Source organism: Lampris incognitus, chromosome 20 (assembly GCF_029633865.1).
Source record: "Lampris incognitus isolate fLamInc1 chromosome 20, fLamInc1.hap2, whole genome shotgun sequence".
NCBI lineage: Eukaryota > Metazoa > Chordata > Actinopteri > Lampriformes > Lampridae > Lampris > Lampris incognitus.
In genome coordinates, this window is record NC_079230.1 from 24,205,529 (window position 1) to 24,233,191 (window position 27,663).

General features: G+C 44.7%; 1 protein-coding gene across 2 annotated transcripts in view; it reads left to right on the forward strand.

The window, feature by feature from the left end:
• The window catches only part of arhgef15b (Rho guanine nucleotide exchange factor 15b), a 31,167-nt gene extending 17,030 nt beyond the window's left edge, over nucleotides 1–14,137 (forward strand). The window contains exons 7-16 of one of the 2 annotated variants that reach the window (XM_056300312.1): nucleotides 883–1,043; nucleotides 2,141–2,293; nucleotides 2,853–2,982; nucleotides 6,719–6,793; nucleotides 7,485–7,577; nucleotides 8,357–8,511; nucleotides 11,338–11,502; nucleotides 11,800–11,885; nucleotides 12,024–12,128; nucleotides 12,779–14,137. In XM_056300312.1, coding sequence (XP_056156287.1) covers nucleotides 883–1,043; nucleotides 2,141–2,293; nucleotides 2,853–2,982; nucleotides 6,719–6,793; nucleotides 7,485–7,577; nucleotides 8,357–8,511; nucleotides 11,338–11,502; nucleotides 11,800–11,885; nucleotides 12,024–12,128; nucleotides 12,779–12,951 — 1,296 coding nt within the window. In that variant the 3' untranslated portion in view covers nucleotides 12,952–14,137. The remainder of the gene's footprint in view (nucleotides 1–882; nucleotides 1,044–2,140; nucleotides 2,294–2,852; nucleotides 2,983–6,718; nucleotides 6,794–7,484; nucleotides 7,578–8,356; nucleotides 8,512–11,337; nucleotides 11,503–11,799; nucleotides 11,886–12,023; nucleotides 12,129–12,778) is intronic. The other variant, XM_056300313.1, reaches the window with a different exon arrangement.
• Nucleotides 14,138–27,663: the final 13,526 nt, after the last annotated feature.

A 27,663-nucleotide genomic window follows, 5' to 3' on the forward strand; every position in this document is an offset into this window, starting at 1 on the left:
TGGGGAAGAAGGATGGGTAGTTATGGAGGGAAGGGAGATCTAGAAAGATGAATAGGTAAATGAGGAGCAGAGTAATTGTGTAGGATATCTGTTTATATGCAGATGGTTGATCTGTCTGTCTATCTATCTCTGTCTGTCTATCGGTCTGTCTGTCTGTCAATCTATCTGCTTATCATTTTCTATCTGTCTGTATACATCTTACCATATCTGTTTTTTCTAACTTTGTGTGTACTGTGTCATCTCTGCTTTTAATAAATACTTTGTAATGTAATAGCACACTTACCTTTTAAGACTGATAAATCTTAAAAGTGTGGGTGACGTGGCGGTCTATTTCGTTGCCTACCAACATGTGGATCGCTGGATCAAATCCCCGTGTTACCTCCGTCTTGATCAGGTGTCCCTACAGACACAATTGGCCGTGTCTGTCGGTGGGAAGCCAGATTTGGGTTTGTGTCCTGGTCGCTGCACTAGTGCCTCCTCTGGTCAGTTGGGGTGCCTGGGGAAGGGGGAACTGGGGGGAATAGCGTGATCCTCCCACGCGCTACATCCCCCTGGTGAAACTCCTCACTGTCAGGTGAAAAGAAGCGGCTGGTGACTACCACATGTCTCAGAAGAGACATGAGGTAGTCTGCAGCCCTCTCTGGCTCAGCAGAGGGGGTGGAGCAGAGACCAGGACAGCTCGGAAGAGTGGGATAATTGGCCGGATACAATTGGGGAGAAAAATCCCCCCCAAAAAAGACTGATCTTCAACATTTACCAAAGCCACTCTTAACTGCCTACACTTTTCTAAATGTGTTAACATACACTGTGAGCAAATCAAGAGGGTGGTCATGCTGATCGCGAGCTCTTCCTCCTCCTCCTCCTCCTCCCCCTCCTCTGCAGAGCATGTTTGAGGTGCTGACATCAGAGGCCTTCTACCTCCGCTCCCTCCGCGTTCTCACCGAGCACTTCCTGGACAACCGTGACCTGGAAGAGACGCTGATCATTAGGGATAGGAAGACCCTGTTCTCCAACATCCTGCGGGTCCGCGAGGTCAGCGAAAGGTGAGAGGAGAGACGGAGAGACGGAGAGAATGAGAAACAGAGACAGAAGGACAAAGTGATGAAGATCAGGAAAGTGGAAACTGAAATGAGATAGTGTATGACTTTGTGTTGACACGGGGTCACACATTGAAAGGCAAAAGGAAAGAGAGGAAGTGGAAGTGGCTGGTGTATTTGTTGGATGGTTGACGGCTGAAACTGCTGCTGGATCAAATGATGATGGAAAGAAACAAAGAAAGCAAGGGGGAACAAAGAGTCGGGGTAGGAAACGTATGACGGGTCATTCTGAACCGGTGTTAGGTTGGCTGTTATGGCAGGCCATTTTAGCATTTATTAGAGTGACTGGATTCACAGTAACAGATATCTGAAATTCACTGAGTAGTTGAAATGCTTATTTAAATTATCTCTAATTATATTTTGACTAGTAAGTTTGAAGTTACTTTTGCCATTAAGTTGTATGGGCACTTGAGTTAAAGATATCTACAGTTCAGTTTTGACTGTCTGTAATGTGATTTACAGATATCCCAAAGAAGTAAACTTGAGTCTCGCTCGGGTCAAACACTGCCGTTTGGGGCATCCGGGTAGTGTAGCAGTCTACTCCGTTGCCTACCAACACAGGGATCACTAGTTCGAATCCCCGTGTTACCTCCGGCTTGGTCGGGCGTCCCTACAGACACAGTTGGCCGTGTCTGCGGGAAGGAAGCCAGATTGTGGGGATATGTCCTGGTCGCTGCACTAGCGCCTCCTCTGGTCGGTTGGGGTGCCTGTTCAGGGGGGAGGGGGAACTAGGGGGAATAGCATGATCCTCCCACATGCTCCGTCCCCCTGGTGAAACTCCTCACTGTCAGGTGAAAAGAAGTGGCTGGTGACTCCACATGTATCGGATCAGCAGAGGGGGTGGAGCAGCGACCTGTATGGCTCGGAAGAGAGGGGTAATTAGCCGGACACAATTGGGGAGAGGGGGGGGGGGATAAAAATAAATAAAACTGCCATTTGAAATGCCTGAACCAGTTCTTCAATTTCATAATTTCATCAAGCACAAGCACACTTTCATGGAGGTTGTGGTCACATCCTCTCACCGTTGCCATCTGATCCCTCAGGTTTTTGAAGGACCTGGAAGACCGAATGGAGGAGAGCCTGGTCTTCTCTGACATCTGTGATATAATCCACTACCACGCCCAGCACAACTTCCCTGCATACATCGACTACGTCCGTAACCAGATCTACCAGGATCAGACCTACACCTCGCTCATGTAGGAACCACCACCCACTTTCCTCCATCTGCTATGACTTTGTTTTTGAGGGGGGGAGGGTTCTTGGAGTTTATCTGTTACAATACAGTACCAATTATATGGCAGTTGGATTCAGTCTTTACTAATTTACATGTAATCACTTTTATGACATGCTTCTACTTCCATATTTTCCTTAGGTTCACACGCTTCCTTTGAATTTGCATATTACAAGCGTCTTTCAAGTCAAGACTATTTCTGAGGTTGTTGTTTTTTTTTTGCATCACTTGACAACGATAATTGCTTCTGCAGTGTGGCAGGAAAACAGCAATGTGACTCGTTGGGAGAGAGATAAATTCTGTCATGTGTTTTTGTCATGCCAATAAAGCGCGTCGAAACTGAAGTTGAAAGCGAGACAGAGAAGGAGGTCGGATTTTCTCTCTGTGCAGGAGAGAGACTGAAGGATATGGGAAATTATCCTCCGTCATATCTTCAGACTGCCTACCTTCATGTTTCAACCCCTTTTACCCAGCCTAGTTCGAAACTATTGCAAATGCGTAACCATTCCGGTGTGTTTCCACAGGAAGAACAACAGTGAGTTCGCCACGGTCATCACTCGTCTACAAGAGTCGCCTCAGTGCCAGCGGCTGCCCTTCATGTCCTTCCTGTTGCTGCCCTTCCAGAGAATCACACGCATCAAAATGCTCATTGAGGTGAGCTGTGCCACAGGAAGGATAGTTAATTGAAAGAATTATGTGAGATGAAATGAGATGACATAAAGTCAACAGAAATTTTAATGAGATTTGACTTGATCTAATTGTTTGGCTGCAGACTTGTTTGTTTTATTCAAGAAAGGCTCAGAAACATTGCCTTTTCCAGGCCAACCTTCATCCGTACATTGTCTGTCAGCATGACTGCAATACTGATTTGTTGCATTGTGCAGCTTATTTGAACTGCATGTTGCACAATTCAATTTTTTTTTTTTACAACCTAGGTCTGCAAACTGCAAAAATAATTTGCAGTTTTTGCCATCGTGCATTCAAGTTATGATATCGTTTTATTCACCGGCTTCATTTTGGATACGGGACCACCACTTGACAACCGCATGTTACGGGGCAAACAAAAACACTATCAGATATATTTCACCATGTCCAATTTAACCTGGTTATCTAAACCATGTATTTGGAAGTGAAAACTAAAGTGCAAATTAAAGGTTATTACCCAAAATGTCCAACATTATCAATGGTGGATCACATTGTTGAGCTACTTCCTGGTTCAACTTGCAGGAATGCAAGCTGATACTTAACCGTAGGTAGCAGTGACGTGACTGACAACAATAAACCACCCGGCCAGCGGAATACAGAAGTCATAGATAATGGGAAATCATGTACAAAGTGTAACTGAGACTCTATTGGGGGGGTATGCTCAATGAGAAATTTAAATGCACATGCAATTCTGCTCGATAAAGTAGCTAGCAACTTGCATTAGCCAATGCAACAGTAAACTTGTTATAGCAGCCCTGAAAGACTGTTAAACTAATGGCGAGAAGAGATTTGGAGGATATGGATGGACATACAGATGGATATATGCTTAGCAAGAGAACTAGGCCTACACTTTTACTGTTAGACCTGCAGAATTACTGCTGGTCAAGATATTAAAGTCAGCAAACCTAGTTAAGTTTGGGTGGCACGGTGGCACAGTGCTTAGCACTGTTGCCTCACAGCAAGAAGGTCCTGGGTTCTAAGCCCGGGGCTGTCCAATCTTGGGGGTCATCCCAGGTTGTCCTCTGTGTGGAGTTTGCATGTTCTCCCTGCGTCTGCGTGGGTTTCCTCCGGGTGCTCCGGTTTCCTTCCACAGACATGTAGGTCAGGTGAATTGGCCATACTAAATTGTCCCTAGGTGTGTGTGTGTGTGTGTGTGTGTGTGTGTGTGTGTGTGTGTGTGTGTGTGTGTGTGTGTGTGTGTGTGTGTGTGTGTGCTGGCCTTAAGATGGACTGGCGGCCTATCCAGGGTGTCTCCCTGCCGGTGGCCCAGTGACTGCTGGGATAGGCTCCAGAATGCCGCGACCCCGATTGGGATGAGCAGCTTGGATAATGGATGGATGGATGGATGGATGTGGGACCACTGCTGGACTCAGCTTTACAACCGCATGTTATGGGGCAAACAAAAACACTATCAGATATATTTCACCATGTCCAATTTAACCTGGTTATCTAAACCATGTATTTGGAAGTGAAAACTAAAGTGCAAATTAAAGGTTATTACCCAAAATGTCCAACATTATCAATGGTGGATCACATTGTTGAGCTACTTCCTGGTTCAACTTGCAGGAATGCAAGCTGATACTTAACCGTAGGTAGCAGTGACGTGACTGACAACAATAAACCACCCGGCCAGCGGAATACAGAAGTCATAGATAATGGGAAATCATGTACAAAGTGTAACTGAGACTCTATTGGGGGGGTATGCTCAATGAGAAATTTAAATGCACATGCAATTCTGCTCAATAAAGTAGCTAGCAACTTGCATTAGCTAATGCAACAGTAAACTTGTTATAGCAGCCCTGAAAGACTGTTAAACTAATGGTGAGAAGGGATTTGGAGGATATGGATGGACATACGGATGGATATATGCTTAGCAAGAGAACTAGGCCTACACTTTTACTGTTAAACCTGCACAATTACTGCTGGTCAAGATATTAAAGTCAGCAAACCTAGTTAAGTTTGGGTGGCACGGTGGCACAGTGCTTAGCACTGTTGCCTCACAGCAAGAAGGTCCTGGGTTCTAAGCCCGGGGCTGTCCAATCTTGGGGGTCATCCCAGGTTGTCCTCTGTGTGGAGTTTGCATGTTCTCCCTGCCGGGTGCTCCGGTTTCCTTTCACAGACATGTAGGTCAGGTGAATCAGCCATACTAAATTGTCCCTAGGTGTGAATGTGAATGTGATTGTGTGTGTGTGTGTGTGTGTGTGTGTGTGTGTGTGTGTGTGTGTGTGTGTGTGTGCGCTGGCCTTATGATGGACTGGCGGCCTATCCAGGGTGTCTCCCTGCCAGCGGCCCAATGACTGCTGGGATAGGCTCCAGAATGCCGCGACCCCGATTGGGATGAGCAGCTTGGATAATGGATGGATGGATGTGGGACCACTGCTGGACTCAGCTTTACAACCGCATGTTACAGGGCAAACAAAAACAGCATCAGATATATTTCACCATGTCCAATTTAACCTGGTTATCTAAACCATGTATTTGGAAGTGAAAACTAAAGTGCAAATTAAAGGTTATTACCCAAAATGTGCAACATTATCAATGGTGGATCACATTGTTGAGCTACTTCCTGGTTCAGCTTGCAGTAATGAGCAGCCGATACTTAACCGTAGGTAGCAGTGACGTGACTGACAACAATAAACCATCTGCCCAGCGAAATAGAGAAGTCATAGATAATGGGAAGTCATGTACACAGTGTAACTGCGACACTATGGGGGGGGGGGGGGCTCAATGAGAAATTGAAATGCACATGCTATTCTGCTCGATAAAGTAGCTAGCAACTTGCATTAGCCAGAGCAAATGTTAGCTTGTTATAGTAGCCCTGAAAGACTGTTAAACTAATGGCGAGAAGGTATTTGGAGGATATGGATGGACATATGGATGGATATATGCTTAGCAAGAGAACTAGGCCTACACTTTTACTGTTAGACCTGCACAATTACTGGTCAAGATATTAAAGTCAGCAAACCTAGTTACGTTTGGACGGCGCAGTGCTTAGCGCTGTTGCCTCACAGCAAGAAGGTCCTGGGTTCGAAGCCCAGGGTTGTCCGACCTTGGGGTCGTCCCGGGTCGTTCTCTGTGTGGAGTTTGCATGTTCTCCTGGTGTCTGCACGGGTTTCCTCCATGTACTCCGGTTTCCTCCCACAGTCCACAGACATGTAGGTCAGGTGAATCGGCCGTACTAAATCATCCCTGGGTGTGAATGTGTCCATCCTGTGACGGACTGGCGGCTTGTCAAAGGTGTCTCCCCACCTGCCGCCCAATGACTGCTGGGATAGGCTCCAGCATCTCCGCAACCTGAATTCGGATAAGCGGCTTGGATGCTATTCTGTGAGTCTAAATGACAAAATCATGCAAGTAGAATTGTTAACAAATGAGAATTTTGTGAGAATAAAGCTCCGTTGTTGTGAAGAGAGCATTGCTACGACTGAACCCCTCCCTCTCATGTCCTCCTATAGATGCCATTGAAAAGCCGTTAGTCTAGTATAGAGTTCACTTCAGTGTGCTGCATCAGGGAATGTGTTCACTTCTGTCTCTCTCCAGATAGTCCCCACCTATTGACACATGAGCAAACACCATGGGCGAGTCGGGTCTTGACCTTGACCTCCCTTTTTGTCATTAAAAAAAAAAAAAGTATTCCTCATGCTGTTTGCTCGCAACATTAATAAAATGTCTTCTGTCATCCCAGAACATCTTGAAAAGAACAAAAGAGAGGACGAATGAAGAGCAGACCGCCTCCAAGGCCCTGGTTTCCGTTTCAAAGGTAAACGCTCTCCCCCCTTTATGTTCCCTTACCATTCGCCTCAACAATGTTCCACATCAGTTCATTTCATATACTGTTGTGTTCCGTCACACGGTTGTGGGAAAAATGGCATCACCACCCACAAGTCCATTGTCCAACTGGAGGATTTCCTACCGAGCAAGGCGTTGAGTCATGAATGAGTCATAAATGCCAGTGGGGACAATGGCAGCGTGAGGCGGAGTGACTTTGTTCGCCATGAGTGCGTTGTTCAGAGGGTGCAGTTCAGAGGGTGCAGTCAGTCTGCAGGTGTGTGTTACAGGGATGAAGCTGACTGAGCTGCAGAGGACAGACTGCACGCTTCATGTCATGTGAGGAGATACTAGCTAGATGAGCTTTTTTACATTTTTGTCACGTTTTTAATGTTTTATATTCTTTCTGTCTGTTTGTGTGTCGCTCCCACACACACACACACACACACACACACACACACGCATCCCCCCCACACACACACCCCATACGCACAAACCCCACACACACACACCACACCCCACACACATCCCCCCCACACACACACACCCCATACACACACCACACCCCATACACACCACACCCCATACACACAAACCCCACACACACGCCACACCCCACACATACACCCCACACACACACCCCACACACACACATACCCTCCTCCTCCCATGCACACACACAGATCATTGAGGAGTGCAACACACAGGTGGGGAAGATGAAGCAGGTTGAGGAGTTGATTCATCTCTCTAAAACACTTGAGTTTGACAAGCTTAAGGTGAGCTGACACACACACACACACACACACACATTCTTGCACTTCTATCTTTGTGAGGACCCTCACTGACATCATTCCCTAGACCTTAACCCCAACCTTAACCATCAGAACTACTACATGCCTGACCTTACCTTTACCCCAACCTTAATCTAATTCTGACCCTAAACCCAAGTCCTAACCCTAAAGTAGACCTTTAAATAAGTGCAACTGGCCAAAATGTCCTCACTTTGCAAAAAAAATCCTTACTCTGATGGTTAAAAACTCAAATTGGTCCTCACAAAGACAGAAATACAAGAACAGAGAGAGAGAGAGTGCTTGCAAACACTACAATTAAATGGCAACTTTGGTCTTTAATATGTATGTTTCTGATTTTTATTTTTGTTTTTTGGCCTTCTCTGAATATCAGTTTACCACTCTTCCTATTCCTTTCTAATGGCTGTTTCCCTGCCCGTTATGCTGCATTTTGTTGTTCCTGGTCACATCACTGCATAAGATATGATTTGTACCATTACCTGTTCCCCATCTTTAACTCTCAGGCTAATCCAGCCTGTCATAACCTGGCTGGGTTTTCTTCTCTGCCTCTTTGCTGTGTCAGTTTTAATCTCCTCTAAACATTTATAGTTGCTCCCTGTAACTCTCTCTCTCCCTCTCTTTGTCTGTGTCTCTCTCTCTCTCCCTCTCTTTGTCTGTGTCTCTCTCGCTCTCTTCTCTGTCTGTCTGTGTGTCTCTCTCTCTGTCTGTCTGTCTGTCTGTCTGTCTCTCTCTCCCTCTCTTCCCAGGCGATCCCCATCATCTCCCAGACGCGGTATCTGGAGAAGAAGGGCGAGCTCCAAGAGATGTCTAAAGGAGGGACTCTGTTCAACATTAGAGCCAAATTTGTCCCAATCTACCTCTTCCTCTTCAACGATCTACTCATCATCGCCTCCAAAAAAGGGTCAGTCCCCGTCAGCTACGCAGCTCAGAGCATCGCTGACACATTAACAATTACAGCAGGTGTTTGCATCTTAGCTCGGATCTGAAAAGCACAAACATTAACTCAGCATGCATACAGAACACCTCGTACTGAGAGAACACTGTCCCAAGGTCAAAGTTCACGGGTCTCGGGCAAATGGAACACATGCCTTTATATTCCCCACCCTTAAACAAGACATTTGTAAGGCTTGCTAAGGTTAGCACGTAAAGCTGGAGCTTATCTCCTCTGAAAGAGCAGAAACAAAGTGCCAGTGAAACTGCCCCTTACAGATAAAAAGTTTTGCTGCACGTTTTAACTTGTCACCAGTTATGTTTTGTATCAGCCTTATTTTCAATTTCAATTTCAATTCAATTTATTGTCATTAAAAACAATGTGCAGGCACATGTGTAAAACAAAATAAGGGCTGTGGCTTCACCAAACAGTGCAAGACCGACATAGCAAACATAGTATACGATATATACAGATGAACTAAAAGCTAAAGATAAGTAAAAAAAAAAAGCATGAGTATAAACATATTTATAGACATTCAGTGGGTAGCCAGGTTTCAGGTGGGTAACAGCTTGGGGGAAAGAAGCTGTTTTTGAGCCTGGAAGTACAGGCTGTGGGGCTCCTGTAGCGCCTCCCAGAGCGTAGGGGAGAGAACAGTCCATGGTTGGGGTGGGTGGGATCTCTGCTGATGCTGAGACCCCTTAGAAGGCAGCGTTTGTGATAAATGTCTTTTATGGCTGGGAGCTGGGTACCGGTGATATGCTGGGCCGCCTTGACGACCCGCTGCAGAGCTTTCTGGTCTACTGAGGTGCAGTTGCCGTACCACACTGAGATGCAGCTGGTCAGGATGCTCTCTATGGTGCAGTGGTAGAAGTTGGTGAGAATTTGGTGGGCTAGACGGGTGCTGCTCAGGCTGCTCAGGAAATGCAGGTGTTGTTGGGCCTCTTTCACAAGGGCCTGGATGTTTGATGACCAGGAGAGGTCCTCGCTGATGTGGACTCCAAGAAATTTAAAGCTGGAGACACGCTCCACTTCCAATCCATTGATGTGTATGGGGGAGTGGCTGTAGCTTCTAGACCTCCTGAAGTCCACAATCAGCTCCTTCATCTCCTGCACATTGAGGACAAACTTGTTGGTGGTGCACCATGATGTGAGGTGCCGAATCTCATCCCTGTAGGCCGTCTCGTCATTGTTGGTGATACGGCCTACGACTGTGGTGTCATCCGCAAATTCAACTATTATATTTGATCCCTGATCTCTCACAGCCAAGCTTATCTGTTGTTTATTCTCCTGAACCTTCCTTAATATGGAACGAGAAGGGTTTTCTAGTCGGTGTTTCCTGGGTTGGAGGGAGTAAAGATTGCTAAGTGCTGTTCAAAACACTGGACAGCATCGAAAAGCTCCTTTCAGATGTTCAGATTGGGGCGTCTGCATCTGAAACTTTTCCCAACTTTTCAAAACTGACATTATTCTGAAGTCTACGCCCACTTCTCACAGCGATTGGCCAGGTGTGCACAGTTGTGAAAGTGGGCGGGGCTTTGAGTGGTCTGCAAATTCCATTCTTTTCCATTCTTCACACAACTCCCCCCCCCCCACCTTTGTTGACTGCTCACCGCTTACCACTTCCTGGAAAAATTCTCTCAAGTTATTTTGTCTTTATCTGCATTTGTTTGACTCATCACAGTTACAAACACTTCCCTGTTCATAATCCCATCCTTCCTTCTCTCTATGACGGACAGCTTCTTGCCCCACCTTCCAGTAGAGCTGTTTGGAAAAGGTATGAATGGCTTTGCTTTCCGATGTGGTCAAACGATGAGTCGTATGAACTAGTTTGTTTGAGGCATGTGGAAGGCTTAAGGGTGTGTCTTATGGTCTTGGGAGCTGCACTGAGTTTCCACACCCATACGGTTTTTGAAAGTGTGATCACCGACCACACCGCCAATCAGTTCTTTAAAAATGTGTTATTGCTTCTCAGGTGACTTCAAACTTACCTAAATGTCACATGGAATAGAGTACAATACAGTGGAAGGAAACGGAATAGAATCGTGGTTTCATTGTTGGCGAATAAAGTCGTGTCATATAAGGAATCTTGACTTGGCGGTCAAATTCCTAAGTAGGAATACTAACAGCGTCTCAGAACATCTTGCTAAGAGTATGTGCATATATCAAGTAGGTAAGGGGGGCAAGGATTTAGGAAATAGATGAGAGAAAAGGGTAGACTAAATTAGGTTAGAGCTGATCTTTAATGTCCAAGGGGGTTAAATCGTCCACCAGATAAGAAATGCCCAGAAACGACAAACAAACACAACTAGGTCCATGAGTTTAAGTGTGTTGTACCAGTGTACAACATGGTCCTCTACCGTGGATGTATTTGCTGTGACTTCTTTGCAGCGAGGTTGGTGTTGGTTTACCACCACAGACAGTCGGATGGATGCACACGCCAAGCAAATTGAAACTTCGCAGATGCAGATGGCAGTGCCGAGAAACTTTGAAATCACATCCATACATAGAAAATGTTCCATGCTATTTTGGAGCCCGTCCGGATATCCGTCCCACCCAGCCTTTTTATTTTTTTCTGACTCGACCACATGGCAGGGATGATAACCCTCTCATTACAGTGAAACATGCATGGAAGCTATGTATAAGTATGGAAAACGAAGAGCTGTCTATTTTTGCGACACAACTGGTATGAAAAAGCAACTTGATATGGAGCACAGCCGGTGGCTGTTTGGTGAAGTGGGATGCAAAGCATTTTACCCAAATTAAAAAAACAAACTTGTCTCCATTTTTCTCGGACAGAGCGGAGCGTTTTGTGGTGCTGGATTACGCCCATCGCTCCTTAGTGCAAGTACACCCGGCAGATGAGGGTGGGAGCAGGCTCTGCCTCCAACACTGTTTTAGTCTGACGTTGCTGGAGAACCATCAGGGACGCATGATGGAGAGGCTGCTCAAAGCCCCATCCCAGTGAGTAGGGGGGTGTGTGTGTCTGTCTTTCCATATGCATTGCAAATGTGTAAGCCTTAGTTAGTATGTGTCTCATTTCACAATGAGAAATCCAGGCCATCTACTCCTGATACTGGATTCAGAATGGAAATAAGAATATATTTCAGAGGGTGGTCATGTGTATCTATGAGGTCTACAAACATTAGGGGGGGTTTCAGTGGTACTCTGGGAAGCCTTGAGGCTTGCATGTGAGCTACTGCGACCTACATAAAATAGTGCCCCCCCACCCCCTCATTGGCTCTCTGTCTTTGTTCATAGGTCAGACATGGACAGGTGGATGGCAGCTTTCCCCAACCCCAGTAAAATAGAGGGAGACGAGGAGGAAGTGATTTATGAGGACTGGGGTAAGGGGGACACACACACACTGACCCACAAAGATTCTTGGCTCCATTTATGTCACAAAATCCCGTGTGGGCCTGTGTATGACATTCAAGGAGTTTCTTATTGTGTTAATGGTTTTTTTTGTGTGTGTGTGTGTGAAGATTGTCCCCAGGTGCAGTGTGTGGAGCAGTACATCGCCCAGCAGACCGACGAGCTTACCCTGGAGCCCACTGAGATCATCAACGTCGTACGCAAAACCAGCGAAGGTAAAGAAACGCAGGAGGGGAAACAGGTTCTTCGGGTTGTTCATAAGAGAAATCCACAATACATACACAATACCCACAATACCCCCCCCCCCCGAGACAAGCCACCGCCAACATGTGCAAAACATAAATCACTAGATAATAATAATACATTACACTTATATAGCGCTTTATCTAGACACCCAAAGCTAAAAAAAAAAAAAGCTAAAGCAAAGATAAAGGCTGAAACCAGCTGGACAGTAACAGATGTAAAATGAAATCTAAAGCAACAAAAATAATGGCTGGGCATGTATATAATGAATTATAGCTAAGTATTTGAAACACTTGTTAATCACATTGTCTTTGTTCGAATACCAGAGACTCTAGTGTTTGCAGTTTGAGGTAGCCGGATTGTAAAAGTTGAACATGTGATTATATTTAGTCAGGTTTCCTGTTAAAAATTTTGTCCCCCATCCCCATTTGTACTTCCTTATCCTTATGACTGTTTGCGTCAATCCATCCTCAACCCTCCACCTTAGCAGTTTATTGATTTGTGACAGTACTCTTGCATGACGATACAGAAACCTCCAATCTTCCCCTTTGTTTTTCTTCCCTGCCTCTTCCTCCTCCTCGTCCTGTTCCCTCCATGTTTTTCTTCTTCTCCGTTCCCGCAGGTTGGTACGAGGGCATCCGTCTGTCCGATGGGCAGAAAGGCTGGTTCCCGGTTGTAAATGTTTTGGAGATCACCAACGAACACGTGAGGCGACGAAACCTTCGGGAGCGCTACCGGGTCATGCAGGCCGCTGCCACCGCGGCCAACATCAGCAAGGCCCAATCCATGCCCTGAAAACCCACCGGACCGCTGCCATGGAGTCCCGAGGATGGTTACAAGATGCTGGCAGATCACTCCGGGATGTTTAAATGGGCGAGGACTGGTGAACCAGAGTGCCTGCCTTCATCCACACGAAAGAAAGCAAAAACCAAGTAAATCTGGAAATGCCTCCACCACAGTTGTGAACAAAAGAGCATCAGGGAGGTTACAGGTCAATACGTTTGATGGCTTTGATGAACCAGGAAGTGAAAGGGGAAAAAGGAGAACAATGATGATGCTCCCACGTCACTGGACAAAGCGGACCTGGAAGTCAACTCTCTTCACCCTCTTACTGAGGAGAGGTGTGTGTATGTATGTGCACTTGTGCTACACCCCTCACCTTACCCCCAATATTTCTGGACATCCAGGTGGTTTTCCAAGAACAGCTAGGTATAAAAATGGTTTCTTGTTACTATCAAACCCCTTTTTACAGACATTATGTTCCCCTGCGTTCACACTTCTAGCTTTCGACTGCCAACTTAAGATGCCAGTCATTCTAACCGCTGTCCCTCGGGGTTTGTTGATAGGGGTCAAAAATGCTGCAACGAACAAGCCCGACTTCAACTGGCATGTGCGTGTTGTTCAATCATGCAATTCCTACCATACCAGAAAACCTGCCATCTGTGCATGTCGACAAGATGAATCACATGATTGGAAATGACACACACATGCACACAAACCTACTAGGGAAAAAAAATGGAAACTTGAAACATCCACCTTAAGTCTTATGTGGTTTTATGATTGAGTTGTAATTTATTAAGGAATCGATCTCACCAGAAGAGCTGTAGGGAAAAGTAAACCAGGAAGTGCCTTGCAGTCAGTTTTGGGACTCCCACAATAAAGGTGGAGAACCAAACAAAAAGACCTCCATCAGGACATTTCCTTTAAGGCACAGGAACCCCGTTTAAAGTTGTTTCAAGAAATGTTAACAGCACAGTTGCTTATCTATTTCAGTGACTAAGAACTTCTTCAAAATATGTCTCCAGTTTTGTTTATTAGCTTGGAGGTGTATGCCACTGCTCATTGTGGCTGAATAACGCCCCCTGTAGATTACTGTTGATATGACAACTGGGAATCAGATGCACTGTAAATGTTTACTGTATATAAATAGTTTTTGTTCGATTGGGGGGTTCGTTTCTTCAGAACAGTTAGTGCTCTTAATAAAAACTTGTCATTTTCAATTGGTTGTGTTTGTTTCTGCATGATAAGAGACTCGCTAGAGAACAATTTTTATTAAATGAAAATTTTACAAGGCAAATTAAAACAGCTGCATGGACAAAACTCTTAAGTCCTGAAGTGAAAAATAAAATAAAATACTGGGAAACTGCGTACCTTGAGGTGCAATTAAATGGAAATTACGCTTATCACCGCACAAACGCAATGAGGGCACGTGACCCATAAAGATCAGCAAGTTTCCAAAAATGCAGGTGGTATGAAATAAGGTGCTAAAAGTATCAAAAAGTAACAGGGCCCAGCAACCATTAAGGCAAAGGACGAAAACCTTCCGGGATGTCTTGAGTTTCATCGTCCCCGAGGCTCAGCAGTGCATGCACAGCGGTCCCTTCAGACTGCGACAGCATCCTTTCGCTCCATCTCAAGTCGTCAAGCACACTCCATCCATTCTCCACCTGTGAGTCTGAAGACACTGGAGACAGCTGAGGCCACAATGTCAGGGGAGATGATGGAAGACACACCTCTGTGATCGAATGAAGAACGTCGCCGACATTCCTGCTCCCGTGAGCCTCCACAGGTGCAGAACCAGCCAATAACGCCTCTCCATTCTCCATAGCCAAACTACCAAAACTCATATACCCAGGATAATCCCTCATGGAGTCTTGATTGTAGCCTTGACCTCTAATCACTGCAGGACAATTCTCTTGAAGTGGCTGAGTTTCAGTGTCTGCTGATGAATAGTGGTGTTGTAGGTACTGCAGATAATCAGGACCACACTGGTCCCAGCTGTGGTTTTGCTTTCGGAGCGCAACTTCCTCCAATAGACCATGGTCTATCTGACCCCCTAAATTGGCCTCCCAACGATGCACTCCATCACTATGTAAGGACTCACCTACTTCGGGTATTGAAATGGGTTCAGGTGGAATGTAATGTGGTAGTTGTCTAGAAGGACTGGGGGTTGAGCCGGGCTCTATGTCCGTGCTGTTCACCTGTGTGTGGGCATGAATAATACCGCTTCAGAATTGACATCACAATAAACGTGTGCAATCATCACATTGCAAAATATGCAATCTAAGGCAAGTGGAGCCCATCAGCCATGTTAAGCTAAACGCTTAATTCTTGATAGAAAATGACATTCAGAAAGTTCTGCTTTTTTGTGACAACACTAAGAAGAAAGTTCTAGTGCATCTGACAATATGATAGTCTAATTCAATAACTTGGATAATTACCTCATTTTCCCTCTAAAAAAATCACCTGTAATATTGTTGGAGTGATTTGCAAATGGATCTTTGTAAGTCAAAAGCTGCACGTATCTGGTGAAATATGTAACTCCCTTTTATTCTTTAAAGCTGAAATCCAGGATATTTCTCCATTAATAAAAAGCTCTTTTATCCATCTATCATCCACCCATTTTATACATGAGACCAGTAGTCTTCTACTACTACTAGAGTCAATTTTATTTGTATAGCCCAATACTATTATAAAACATTTTGCGCATTAAATAGCAATGCAATGCATTGACAGAACAAATAAAAACATTATGGGATAAAGAAAAACTAAAAACTAAAGTAAAAAATAAAAATGTAAACCTTAAAAGTTGAAATCTGCAAGTTTTCTCTATTAATGAATAGTTTTTTTTTTCTATCTGGACCATGGGGTCATGTTGCATAATACCAATTGTTATCTTTACCATGGTTGGAGACACTCTCCATATACAGGATGGAAACTTGGTAACGACGTGGCGATGCTTCTGTTGAACAGCCAATTACCAATTGTTAATTAATAAAAAAAATAAAGTATTCTGATTCTACATTATCGTAAAATAGTGTTCCCGTAGAGTCTGATGTAGTTTGTAATACATTGTCTGTGTTAACTTTGGTCCCAGGATCCATTTTTACAAGGGTGGGAACTGTTTACTAAGCTGACGACACACCAGCCACAATGGCTGCTACACCTTTTTTTGTAGCTTTCACTGCCAGAGATGGGACAGATTGGGGAAAATCACAGATTTCAACTTTAATTTTGAAATAAATATCACAAAAATTATTGTGTTGATTTTTGTCAAGATTGTGCCCCACCTGTATGTCACAACTCCTGGCAGGCTGCTCAACAGGGGGTGTGACATTCGGCAGGGCCCCGTTACCATGGCTCTGAATGGGCTCTTGATAGTGCAATTTCAGGAGGTTGGTAATGGCCTGGTCCTCCTCCTGGGTGAGCTCCAGGACCGCCTGGCTGGAGGGGAATGGTGGGACGGGTGGAAGGGGGGTGTCAATCCTCCAGGTGGAACTTCCCAAATTCCTCATAGGGTGAAGCCTGGCCGTGAATGGGTCCGGTGTGTTTGGGGGAGTGGGGCAGACAGACATAACTGGTGGTGGGGTATTGAGGCGGAAACACTCAAAATTCTGATGAGGAGAGAAGTGAGAGATGCCGGATAGAAAGAGGGAAGTATGAAAATAATTGGCAATGCCATAACAGAAAAGAATAACACTACTAACACAGTAGTCATTTTTAAAAATGCTTCACATCTGTTGGCTTTGTAACAAACGCAACGAAACAAATTCAAGTCGCCGGTTCAGTATCAGTCGGCGACCTTTGTTGCGTGTCATACCCCCCTCTCTCTCCTGTTTCCTGTCTGCCTCTTCACTGTTGTTGTTTTTTTGTATTTTGCACACTTTCTCTCCAATTGTATCCCGCAAATTGCTCCACCCCCTCTGCCAATCCAGGGAGGGCTGCAGACTACCTAGTCTCCTCTGATACATGTGGAGTTGCCAGCTGCTTCTTTTCACCTGACAGTGAGGCATTTCATCAGGGGGATGTAGCATGTGGGAGGATCGCGCTATTCCCCCTCCCCCCTGAACAGGCGCCCCGACTGACCAGAGGAGGCGCTAGGGCAGCGACCAGGACACATACCCACACCCCGCCTCCCTTCCTGCAGACACGGCCAATTGTGTCTGTAGAGACACCCGACCAAGCCCAAGGTAACACGGGGATTCAAACCGGAGATCCCTGTGTTGGTAGGCAACGGAATAGACTGCTACGCCACCCAGACGCCCCACTGTCACGATTTAATGAAGGTGGAAAGTGCCCCCCCAAAAAAAAAAAAAAAACATACAAAATCCTTGACCTCTGACATGAAAATGGGGGTTTTCTTGTTCCTTCGCATAGGTATGGACGTAATCTAGGAATCAAAACATGACGCCTCCTCCTTGGCCTCAATTTCCTCCCCCTTCTCCCCAAATCGGAGTCTCTGCTCTGTCTCAGAGGATGAATCCAATCTAATTAAATGACCCAGTCTGTCTGAGCCCCTCTGTAATCTCTAGCCCACCCCGAGACTACAAAAGCTGGCCAGACAACCACCCTTACCCAAACACACCCACTGCCCCATGGACCTCTGTTCATTATATTCTCCTAATCTATGGCAACATGGATGAACTTGGGTCAGACAAATAACATGTTACATGTTTAATTATATGAAATGATAGAATAATAGTTACGGCAATCCTCCTGGCACTTAACATCATACACTATATTGCTGTTTGTGCCAGCGGACCCGATCCTTGTACTATGTTAGATGCATTATGGGAGAGAGTTCAGTGCCACATCTTGTTTGTGAACCTGGATGTTCTTGTGTCAACAATATTTACTATATAGTATTAAAGATGACGATATGATAGCAGCTGATACTACAAAAACAAGTCATAAAGATACTTTACTTTTTACATACTGACCTTTATCACTGCTTGAATTTTCTAAAATACAGAAACAATGCTGAGGCATAAGTACAACTCTCCAAAACGAGTTGTAGCAGCATGTTTTGGGGTTTGAAAGCACATGAAATGCGGTGCTTGGAAAATGCGGGTCTCAATTGTTCCGACACTTCCCTCCCACCCCATACAGAATCACCACCGGTTTACACTTAGGCAGTTGTTGTCCTCCTCCTCTCTTCGATCGGCTGGTGCACTGTTTGGGCGTCTTTCTGGCTTTAAAAAACGCTCAGTTAGGATAACCACACTTAACCAGGCTGTGTTTAAAGTGGGATTTGGTTGATGTACAGTAAACATCAACAATCAAATGTCCCTCATCACCAATTGCAATTTCACTGTGTAAGAAGGCTATCCGGCCATTTTTCACATCCTCCCTGAAGAACTTGATGTGGTTGTCCACAGAGTAATGTGGTCGGTAAAATGCGGGACATCCTGAGATTTAATTTTAACCCAGGTGTCATCCACAAATCTGAACCGATGGCTACGTGGTGTCCCTGGATAGGACATTAAAGCCCTCTTTTCCACTTATATACAACTTGGCCACTATAGGTGAGACTGGGGAACCCATAATACACCCAATGCCTCTGCATATAGTACTGCCCCATGTATGTGAAGTGACTGAAGACAGCTTCAGCAGCAGACACACCAGTGTTACGGGTGGTCCTATTGCTAAGGGTGGGATCATCCAGTAATTTTATATGGACCACCTCCACATCAACAAAAACACACATGAGGAGCGAGTTAACATCATAAGAGACCATTGTTTCATCCGCCCCCATACAGACAGCCTTCTTGGACTGTGAAATTGCAATTGGTGATGGGGGACATTTGATCGTTGATGTTTAACATAAACCAACACATTCTGATCAGTACTTGACTCTCATCATCCACTGGAGCACAAACTAGGACTCATCAGGACACTGTACCACCAAGCCGACAACATCCTCACCGACACAGCGGCCGGGGAAGGGTAGAAATCCCACATTAAACAGGCCCTGGAAAGGTTAAGTACGCTGTTAAGTGCCGGGAGGATTGCCATGACTTGTATATCAGGGAAACCAAACAGGTGCTGGTGAAGAGGATGGCACAACAAGGAAGAGCTAACACGTCAGGCCAGGACTCCATAGTCTACACCCATCTACAGGCCAGTGGCCACTCTTTCAAGAATGAGGATGTGCACATCCTTGATGGGGAGGAACACTGGTTTGAATGGGGAGTCAGAGAGGCCATATATGTGAAGAGGGAACGACCATCCCTGAATTGGGGGGGGGGGGGGGGGCTAAGAGTACATCTGTCACCAATTTACAATGCTGTGATTGCCAATATTCCCCAGTCCTCTGTGAATAATACACACGGCCATTGTAACTCTAGTTAACAGTCACAGCAATTTGCATATGAAACTGACCGTTGGTTTCGGTCGTTATGCCATTGTATTTTTTATAAGGGTAGGGATACCGGCAATTGGTTGCAACTGAAGAAGTCACTTAGATGAGTGATGAAACATTTCTCCCAATAAACGTTGTGTCCAGATGAACTGATTCAACTTTCTGATACTTCTCTTCCTGGATTATTGAGCATGCATCAAGACGTTATACGTTTATGTAGCTGTATGTACATCTGTATGTTTCTGTGCATGTTCATAAAACAAATTTCCTGCGGGGCAATTAAGACCATTTCCAAGATCTATATCTAAATGAATAAATACCATTCTGATTGATATGCGATAGGTCCATATTCCCTTGATTTTTCATTTTCTCTCTCATTTTGTGAACGCAGGCACCACATTTATCAAATTTATTTAGCGAAGAGGGCAAGCCTTGGTATGAAATTGCAATTCCTCAGCATTAACCTTGAAAACATGTAAATAGGACACTCACATTTAACTCGCTCACAATGTTTGGAATCCTTTTCCCGCAACTCATCGTGGGGTCCGTGTAGAAGAGCTCAGATGGGATTATGGAAGGTACTGGGAGGAAGAGAGGAAAATTAATTGTCACGTAACTAGAGGCTTTGCTTGTGTCAAAGGTTTGATGGAAATGTGGGATAAAAGCTCACTGGTTTGGCTGTCACAGATTCTGGAGTATTGTGCTGAGGCCGTTGACATGTACACAGGTAGGAAGGAGGGGTGGTAGAGGGTCCGGTTAGAGAGAGGACGGACCACCGCCACCCTTGGCCTCTGTCAGCAGGGAATGATGAATGTTAATATGATGGGCTGAGCAAGATAAATCAGATGAATACTAATACTTATTGATAAAGTACTTTTCATGACACAAAGTTACTAAGTGATGGACTGAAAAACCATATAAAGGTGAGTTTTAATGAACTATAGTGCAAATAATTCCTTTGAACAAGTTTACTTAAATTTCACCTCTCTTTTTTTCTCCCCAATTGTATTCCGGCCAATTACCCCACTCTCCCAAGCCATCCCGGTTGCTGCTCCACCCCCTCTGCCGATCCAGGGAGGGCTGCAGACTACCACATGCCTCCTCCGATACATGTGGAGTCACCAGCCGTTTCTTTTCACCTGACAGTGAGGACTTTCACCAGGGAGATGTAGTGCGTGGGAGGATCATGCTATCCCCCCCCCCCAACAGGCCCCCCGACCGACCAGAGGAGGCGCTAGTGCAGTGACCAGGACGCATACCCACATCCGGCTTCTCACCCATAGACATGGCCAACTGTGTCTATAGGGACGCCCGACCGAGCCAGAGGTAACATGGGTTTACTTTTTAAACTAAAAACAACCAAGAGTACTTTTATTATAACTTTATCATACTTACAAAATACTAACTTGATAATAGCATGCTTGCCTTATAAGGCAAGGCAAGTTTATTTGTATAGCACCTTATTGCAGAGGTCATTCAAAGTGCTTTACAGGCAAAATAAAAAAGTATAAAATAAGAAATAAAAGTACAAATTTTATAAAAGTACAGGCGAGTTTTAAACTTAGTTTGTAAAATATATAAAAGTGCCATAAAACTGATTAATTAAAAGTAACAACAATCAGAGCAGAAGATATAAAAATAGCTAAATAAAAAAAAACACACACACACACACCGAGAACTTAGCCATAGGCTGTTTTAAAAAGTAAGATTTTTAACCTGCTTTAAATGTGTCCAGTGTGGGGGCCTCTCTCAGGGCCTCAGGCAGGGTGTTCCATCTACTTAGGGTGTAAATACTAAATGCAGCAGTTTCCCCTGCTGAGGAATGGTTAAAAGACCACTGCCATTGGACCCGAGAGTTCTTGCTGGTTTGTAAGTAATTAGCATGTCTTTTATATGGTGTGGTGCAAAGCCATTTAGTGCTTTGTATACAATTAACAGAATTTTAAAATCATTTCTAGTTTCGGCGGGGAGCCAATGCAGAGACCTAGGAACAGGTGTACTGTATTCATACTTTTTAGTTCCGCTGAGAACACGTGCTGCCGCATTTTGAATTAACTGTAGTTGGCACACAATTGATTTCGGGAGGCCGGTGAATAGTCCATGACAGTAGTCTAGTCTACTTGTTATAAATGCATGGATTAAGTTCTCACAGTCCGGTTTTGACAGAAAGCCCCTTAGTTTTGAAATGTTTTTAAGATGGTAGAAGGCTGATCTTATGAGATGATTGATGTGGCTCTTAAAATTCAGATCATTGTCTATGATTTCTACCTTCACTCCAGTAGATTTCTACCTTCACTTTTGCACCAAAGAGACGGAGAGCTGAGATGAGCTACAATTCTGTCTCCGAGTCTTTCCACCAAGAATAAGTATTTCTCTCTTGTCTTTGTTCAACTGTAAAAAGTTCTCCAACATCCATAGATTAATATCGTCAATACACTGAGTTAGGGAATGTATGGGATCTAGGTCATCAGGAGATAGGGATATGTACAGTTGTGAATCATCTGCACAATTAAGGTAATTCGCTTTGTTTCTGTTTAACATGCGCGAGTGGGAGCATATAGAGATTGAACAACAATGGTGACAGATGTATAACGACGGAAACCAAAGACCAGTTTCATGATTAAATATGGGCGTGCCCATTAACTAGAGTTTTGATGGCCATGCGTACTATTCACAGATGATCGGGGCATGGTTGCAATCCCAGCATTGTAAGATGGTGAAAGATGTACTCTTAGCCCCCCCTGGGTTCAGGGATGGTCGTTCCCTCTTAACATAGATGGCCTCTTTGACTCCCCGTTCAAACCATCGTTCCTCCCTATCAAGGATGTGCACATCCTCATCTCCAATCCTCTGAATAGTACACATGGTCATCGAAACTCTAGTTAATGGGCACATCCATATTTGATCATGAAGCTGGTCGTTGGTTTCCGTCGTTATACATCTGTCACCATCTTACAATGCTGTGATTGCAACAATCCCTAATCCTGCCCTTTGAAACTCTAGTTAAAAGGTCAGACCCATATTTGCATACGAAACTGGTCGTTTGTTTCGGTCGTTAGGCGCTGTATAAGGGGTGGGGAAACCTGTAGTCAGTTTAAACTGAAGAGGTCACTTAGTTGAGTGACGAAACGTATCTGTCAATAAACGTTGCATCCACACGAACTGATTCAACCTTCTTAAAGGGATTGTGGCAATCACAGCGTTATAAAATGGCGACAGGTGTATGACGAGCGAAACCAACGAGCAGTTTCATGATCAAATATGAGTGTGCCCATTAACTTGAGTTTCGACGGCCATGTGTCCATCGAAACTCTATTGATTGTACTTTAGACGAAACTTTTGACTTTGACTTCAGCTCTCAAAATTAGCAAGAGTACTTATTTCCCCAAAGTTAGTATACTTTTTTATATAAGTAGTACGCTTAAAGCATGCATATACTATTTTTTGGTAGAGAATGGCCATCTCAAACTTGCAGACACCGTTTGTTTGAGACCGCTGGCAAGTTTTTATCGAGTTCTGTCACGAAACAGTCCAACTGTACAATTCCCGTGAATAAAACGGGTAAAACTCACGGCAAACCGCTGATGATGGTCGTCCATGTTGGCTTGATGTTTCTCCTCCTCTGATCAGCGCGAACAAGAAACGTTACAGATTTTCTTTAAATGTCGCAGGAAATGCCACGTACGCATCTGCGCAAACGCACCGTTCGGATGACAGCGCCCCTGCTGGTTGTGCACGTTTACGACAAAATCCTCCTGCTTTGTCGGTTTACAAAAAAACAAAAACAAAAAAAACCAAATCTAAAATCGTTCACCGTTAACTGAATTTGAAAAAAAGACACAACCTGAATCGTTCACCGTTAACTGAAATTGAAATAAAGATACCACAACCTGCAACAGGGGTCATTTCAACTGAATATTGTGAAACCTCACTAATTGTCTTGGTACCTCACAGCTCGCATGAGATTGAAATCAAATATTAAAAAGGTTTGTTGAAACAGAATCCATTTGTCGCATTTAATTCAGGGTAGAAATAACGACAAACCTCAAGCCAAATATTCAGTTTAATGAATCATTTCCTATATTCATTTGTCAATCTGAATCCAAATCAGTCAACGTTTCTAATGGCTAATCAAACTTTATGGTAGTGTAAACGGTTATTTTCTCGCCTGGTGCGGGATTCGATACGGGGTGTACTGTACCACAAGGCGACGTCACTAACCGCTCGGCTAAAGGCTCAGACTCGTTAGCTAGGGACTAATGTGTTTTATTAGTAGTTTACAGTACATTAAAATGCAACGCAGTACTTCGCACGAACGTACACAGATCAATAGAAAAGAAAAAAAAGTTATAACATGAATAAAATCTTGTGAAAATAAAAGGATGTCCTGAGTCAAGACAAATATTCAGTCTTGAGGGGCGAACTGCAGCGGGTGCCTGTGCGGCGCGAACGGTTGCTAGTGTGACTAAATGGCCGTCTAAATACGGTAGCCAGTAGAGGAAAAAATGTGGAATTTAAAGCGAAATGCACCTTGGGACGCTCCTTTGTGTGGAATTGAGGAGGATTTATTCACATTCATTTGCATAATTGTTAGAATCTGGTTGAATAAAAGAATGATAAGAAGGATTAAAATTATGTGTGGATGATTTGCCAAAAACTAACAGAGAGAGGTAGGGTGTCAACCCCTATTATTCACATGACCGTTAGAAGGTTAGGGTAAAAGAGGGGAATACGTGAGTTCGCGTCCCGGCTGTGACGGTCCGGCCGGCTGCCCCCTGAATTCGCTACGTTGGTGTCGATTGACCTTTCGCAAAGTCCCGCCCTCCTTAGTTACTGCCCGTCAAGCGTTTCAGAACTATCCAGGAAGTAGCCGGAAAACACCAAAACATGAAGGAAGAAATCAGCGCATTGTGTGGGTAAAAGTAACAGTAATAATACGTTAGCTGTATTAGCTATCAATAATAGCTAGTAGCAAGCTTAGCTTGGAGCAGATAGGTATTTTTGTTGATTTTGGATGGAACAGTGGTGGATCTAGAGATTTTTTCCTGGGGTGGCAAAGGGGTGGCAAGACTGTGTCCCAGAGGTGGCAGCTGCCACCCCTTGCCACCCTGTAGATCCGCGCCTGTGAGGGGGAGGGGGATTCTAAATCGTCGACTTCTGTTTGACATGAGTTTGGTGCGGGTCTCATTGACCTTCACCATGCATGTACATAAAATGTACTTTAAAAACGTATTATCTGATTTATAAATGGGGTGGCAAGACTGTGTCCCAGAGGTGGCAGCTGCCACCCCTTGCCACCCTGTAGATCCGCCCCTGGGATGGAATAAGCTGGCCATGGGGTCTGCTATACTGCGAAATCTATTGCCAACATTGCGCTTCTTGCTTTCTGGGTTTCGGGAAGGGAAAGAAAATTACACCCCCTCCAAACTTTTCAGATATCTAGTATAGGATTGGACAAGCACCGTTCTGGGGCGCTACTTTGCGAAAGGTCAATTGGTGGCTAACGGGTCGGACCCTGTTGTCAGAGTTGAATTGTACAGCGATTCTGGCGTGTAAACCCAGTGCTAGACCGAAATAATTGTTAACTGTACGGAGGAATAAATACACAGTGGGACGTCAGCTCTTGTCCTACCGGGGTCAAACGTGGAAAAGGGGACTTTATTTACAGATGCACTGTTATATACGCACAGACCACGTGTCAATCTCAGCGCATTTCATTGGCTGTTACCATTGTTCTTCACACAGTACCCGTATGTACTTGTGACGTTTGCCTGTGTTAATACAAAAATAAAGGTTTACTCCGACAACTGAGAGCACGCGTTTCATATATGTCAACACCCCCACTTGCTTTCGTATTGTTCATCTTCTTAACTCAAAACATCATAAGGTTTTCTACCTTGCATCATGTAACCTTTCACTTACATGGTTAATCTCCAAACATAAACTTTGCAAACTTAACCAACTTCAATTTTGTTTCGAGTTTCGTCATCACATCTGCTACCATCTGGTCTGTTGGGCAGTACTCCAGACTTATTTTTCCATCATTCACAGTTGACCTTACAAAGTGATACTTTATGTCAACGTGCTTACATCTCTGTCTGCTTACAGGATTCTTGGCCAACGCTATTGCACCTTGGTTATTGTGATAACGTGTTCTTTATGAAAAGATGTAGTTTTCACCGGATTCTGGTTTACCGATTTTATTCAGTCTCACGGAACAGCGTACAGATTCACACGTTCTCATTTCAGTTATCACTACTTACTCTGTGTATATCTCAAGTCATCAACTTGATAACCCTAGGGGTCAACTGTACCTCCTTAGGGTGTGGGGTGGTACTGCAGGTAAGTATAATATGAACAGGTAGTCAGTATACCACATCCCTCCCCCCTTAAGAGTAAACTACTCGGGTGAGCTTTAACCTCATTACCTTTTTTTTCTTTCTTTAAACTGCTCACACATTGTACTGTAACAGTAAATCAAAACTAAATAAAATGTTTAACTTAATCAAGTGTTCATAATTAATTTCAACATTTCATATTATGACAATGTTTACCCGTTTTTTTTTTTTTACATATCATGCTTGAACATAGCACAAGAATAAACTAGGAAGGTGGGTAGACTACCAGCCTTCCAGTGATTCCCAGAGCGCATTCTTGCTCTTGCTTGAGGGATCTCACTACTAACTTACAAAGTCTTTCAGGTAAGCAGGAACCTGTCTTGTGCGCTCAGAGCGGCGCAGTACTGGTGGTGGGTCTGCTCTCACATCTGGCGGGTGAACCTCGGCTATCTCAGCAGGCTCAGAGACTTCCCCTTCCACTGAAGCAGGGACCATCGAGTCTGCAGGCAAGGCCTCTGCTGCTTGCTCCGGCTCCTGAAGAGTGGTAGGCTTTTCTGTCACCTCTGGCATGGATGTCTCGGTCATTGTTACATGCCGTCTCCAGATTTGGTCGACATGACATCTCATGACGCATCCATCTCCTGTATCTGTATCCTACCGTGTAGGATACAGGTCCTGTGTTCTGCTTGACGACCGCTGGTACCCACTTGGGCCCGTAGCTGTAGTTACTGATGTACGCATCATCCACTTACTGTGTTTGTCATGTTGTTCCTTTTGTATCTTTGACCTCACATCAGGCAGTAGAAGATCCAGTGTTGAATGTAGTCTCCTGGACATCAGCATTTCCGCTGGTGACAAGCCAGTAATGGTTTGCGGTGTGATTCTGTAATTGTATAGAAATCTGGCTATTTTTGTTACTAAAGTGTCTCCTTTTATTTTCTTTATACCTTGTTTGAATGTCTGCACGGCTCTTTCAGCCAGGCCGTTTGATGCCGGGTGGTAGGGCGCAGATGTCACGTGCTGTACACCATTCCGTTACACGAACGTCTCAAACTCTTGGCTTGTGAAGCAAGTTCCGTTGTCAAATACAATTGTCTGGGGCAGCCCGTGCGTGCTAAAGCACTGTCTGAGCTTTTCGACAGTTGCTTGGCTTGTTGCGGTATTCGTTGGATACACGTCAATCCATTTGGAGTGTGTGTCTACAATGATAAGAAACATCTTACCTAGATGAGGGCCGGCATAATCAATGTGAAGTCTGTTCCAGGGTGTCTCAGGCGACTTTCTGTTTTCCTGACATGTGTGGCAGGACTGTACTTCCCTTTCAATGTTGGAGTCCATCCCTGGCCACCATATGTACGAACGTGCTAAGCCCTTCATTCTAGATATACCTGGGTGTGTGTGGTGTAGTTGTTTCAAGATGGCTTCCCTTCCCCTCTTTGGAACAACCACTCTCGCCCCCAAGAGCACACATCCATCTTTCACACTCAGTTCCAGTCTTCTCTGACTGTAGGGTTTGTATGCCGTTTCCACCTCTTTTGGCCATCCTTTCAGACACCAAAGGAGCACTTGAGAGGGTGTCTCATCTTTCGCTGTCCACTGCTTTACCTGTGCTGTTGTGATAGGTGGATCTTCCATCACATCCAGCATCAGGACTTGTTCTGTGTTGTCTTCCTCCTCCGTTTGTGGCAGCGGCAACCTGCTCAGTCCATCTGCATTTGTGTGTTCCTTGCCGGGTTTGTATATGATTTTGTACTCGTAAGCTCTCAGCAGTGTTGCCCACCTTTGCACTCTTTGTGACCCCATCTGTGGCACTGGCTTCTTCGCATGAAAAAGTGATATTAGCGGTTTGTGGTCAGTGCTGATTGTGAATGTACGTCCATAGATGTATTTATGGAACCGCTTGATTCCGAACATGATGGCTAACCCCTCCTTATCAAGCTGCGAGTAGCGCTTCTCGGCTGGTGTCAGTGTGCGAGACATGAAGCCTAATGGCTTTTCACTTCCATCTCCCATGACATGTGACAGCGT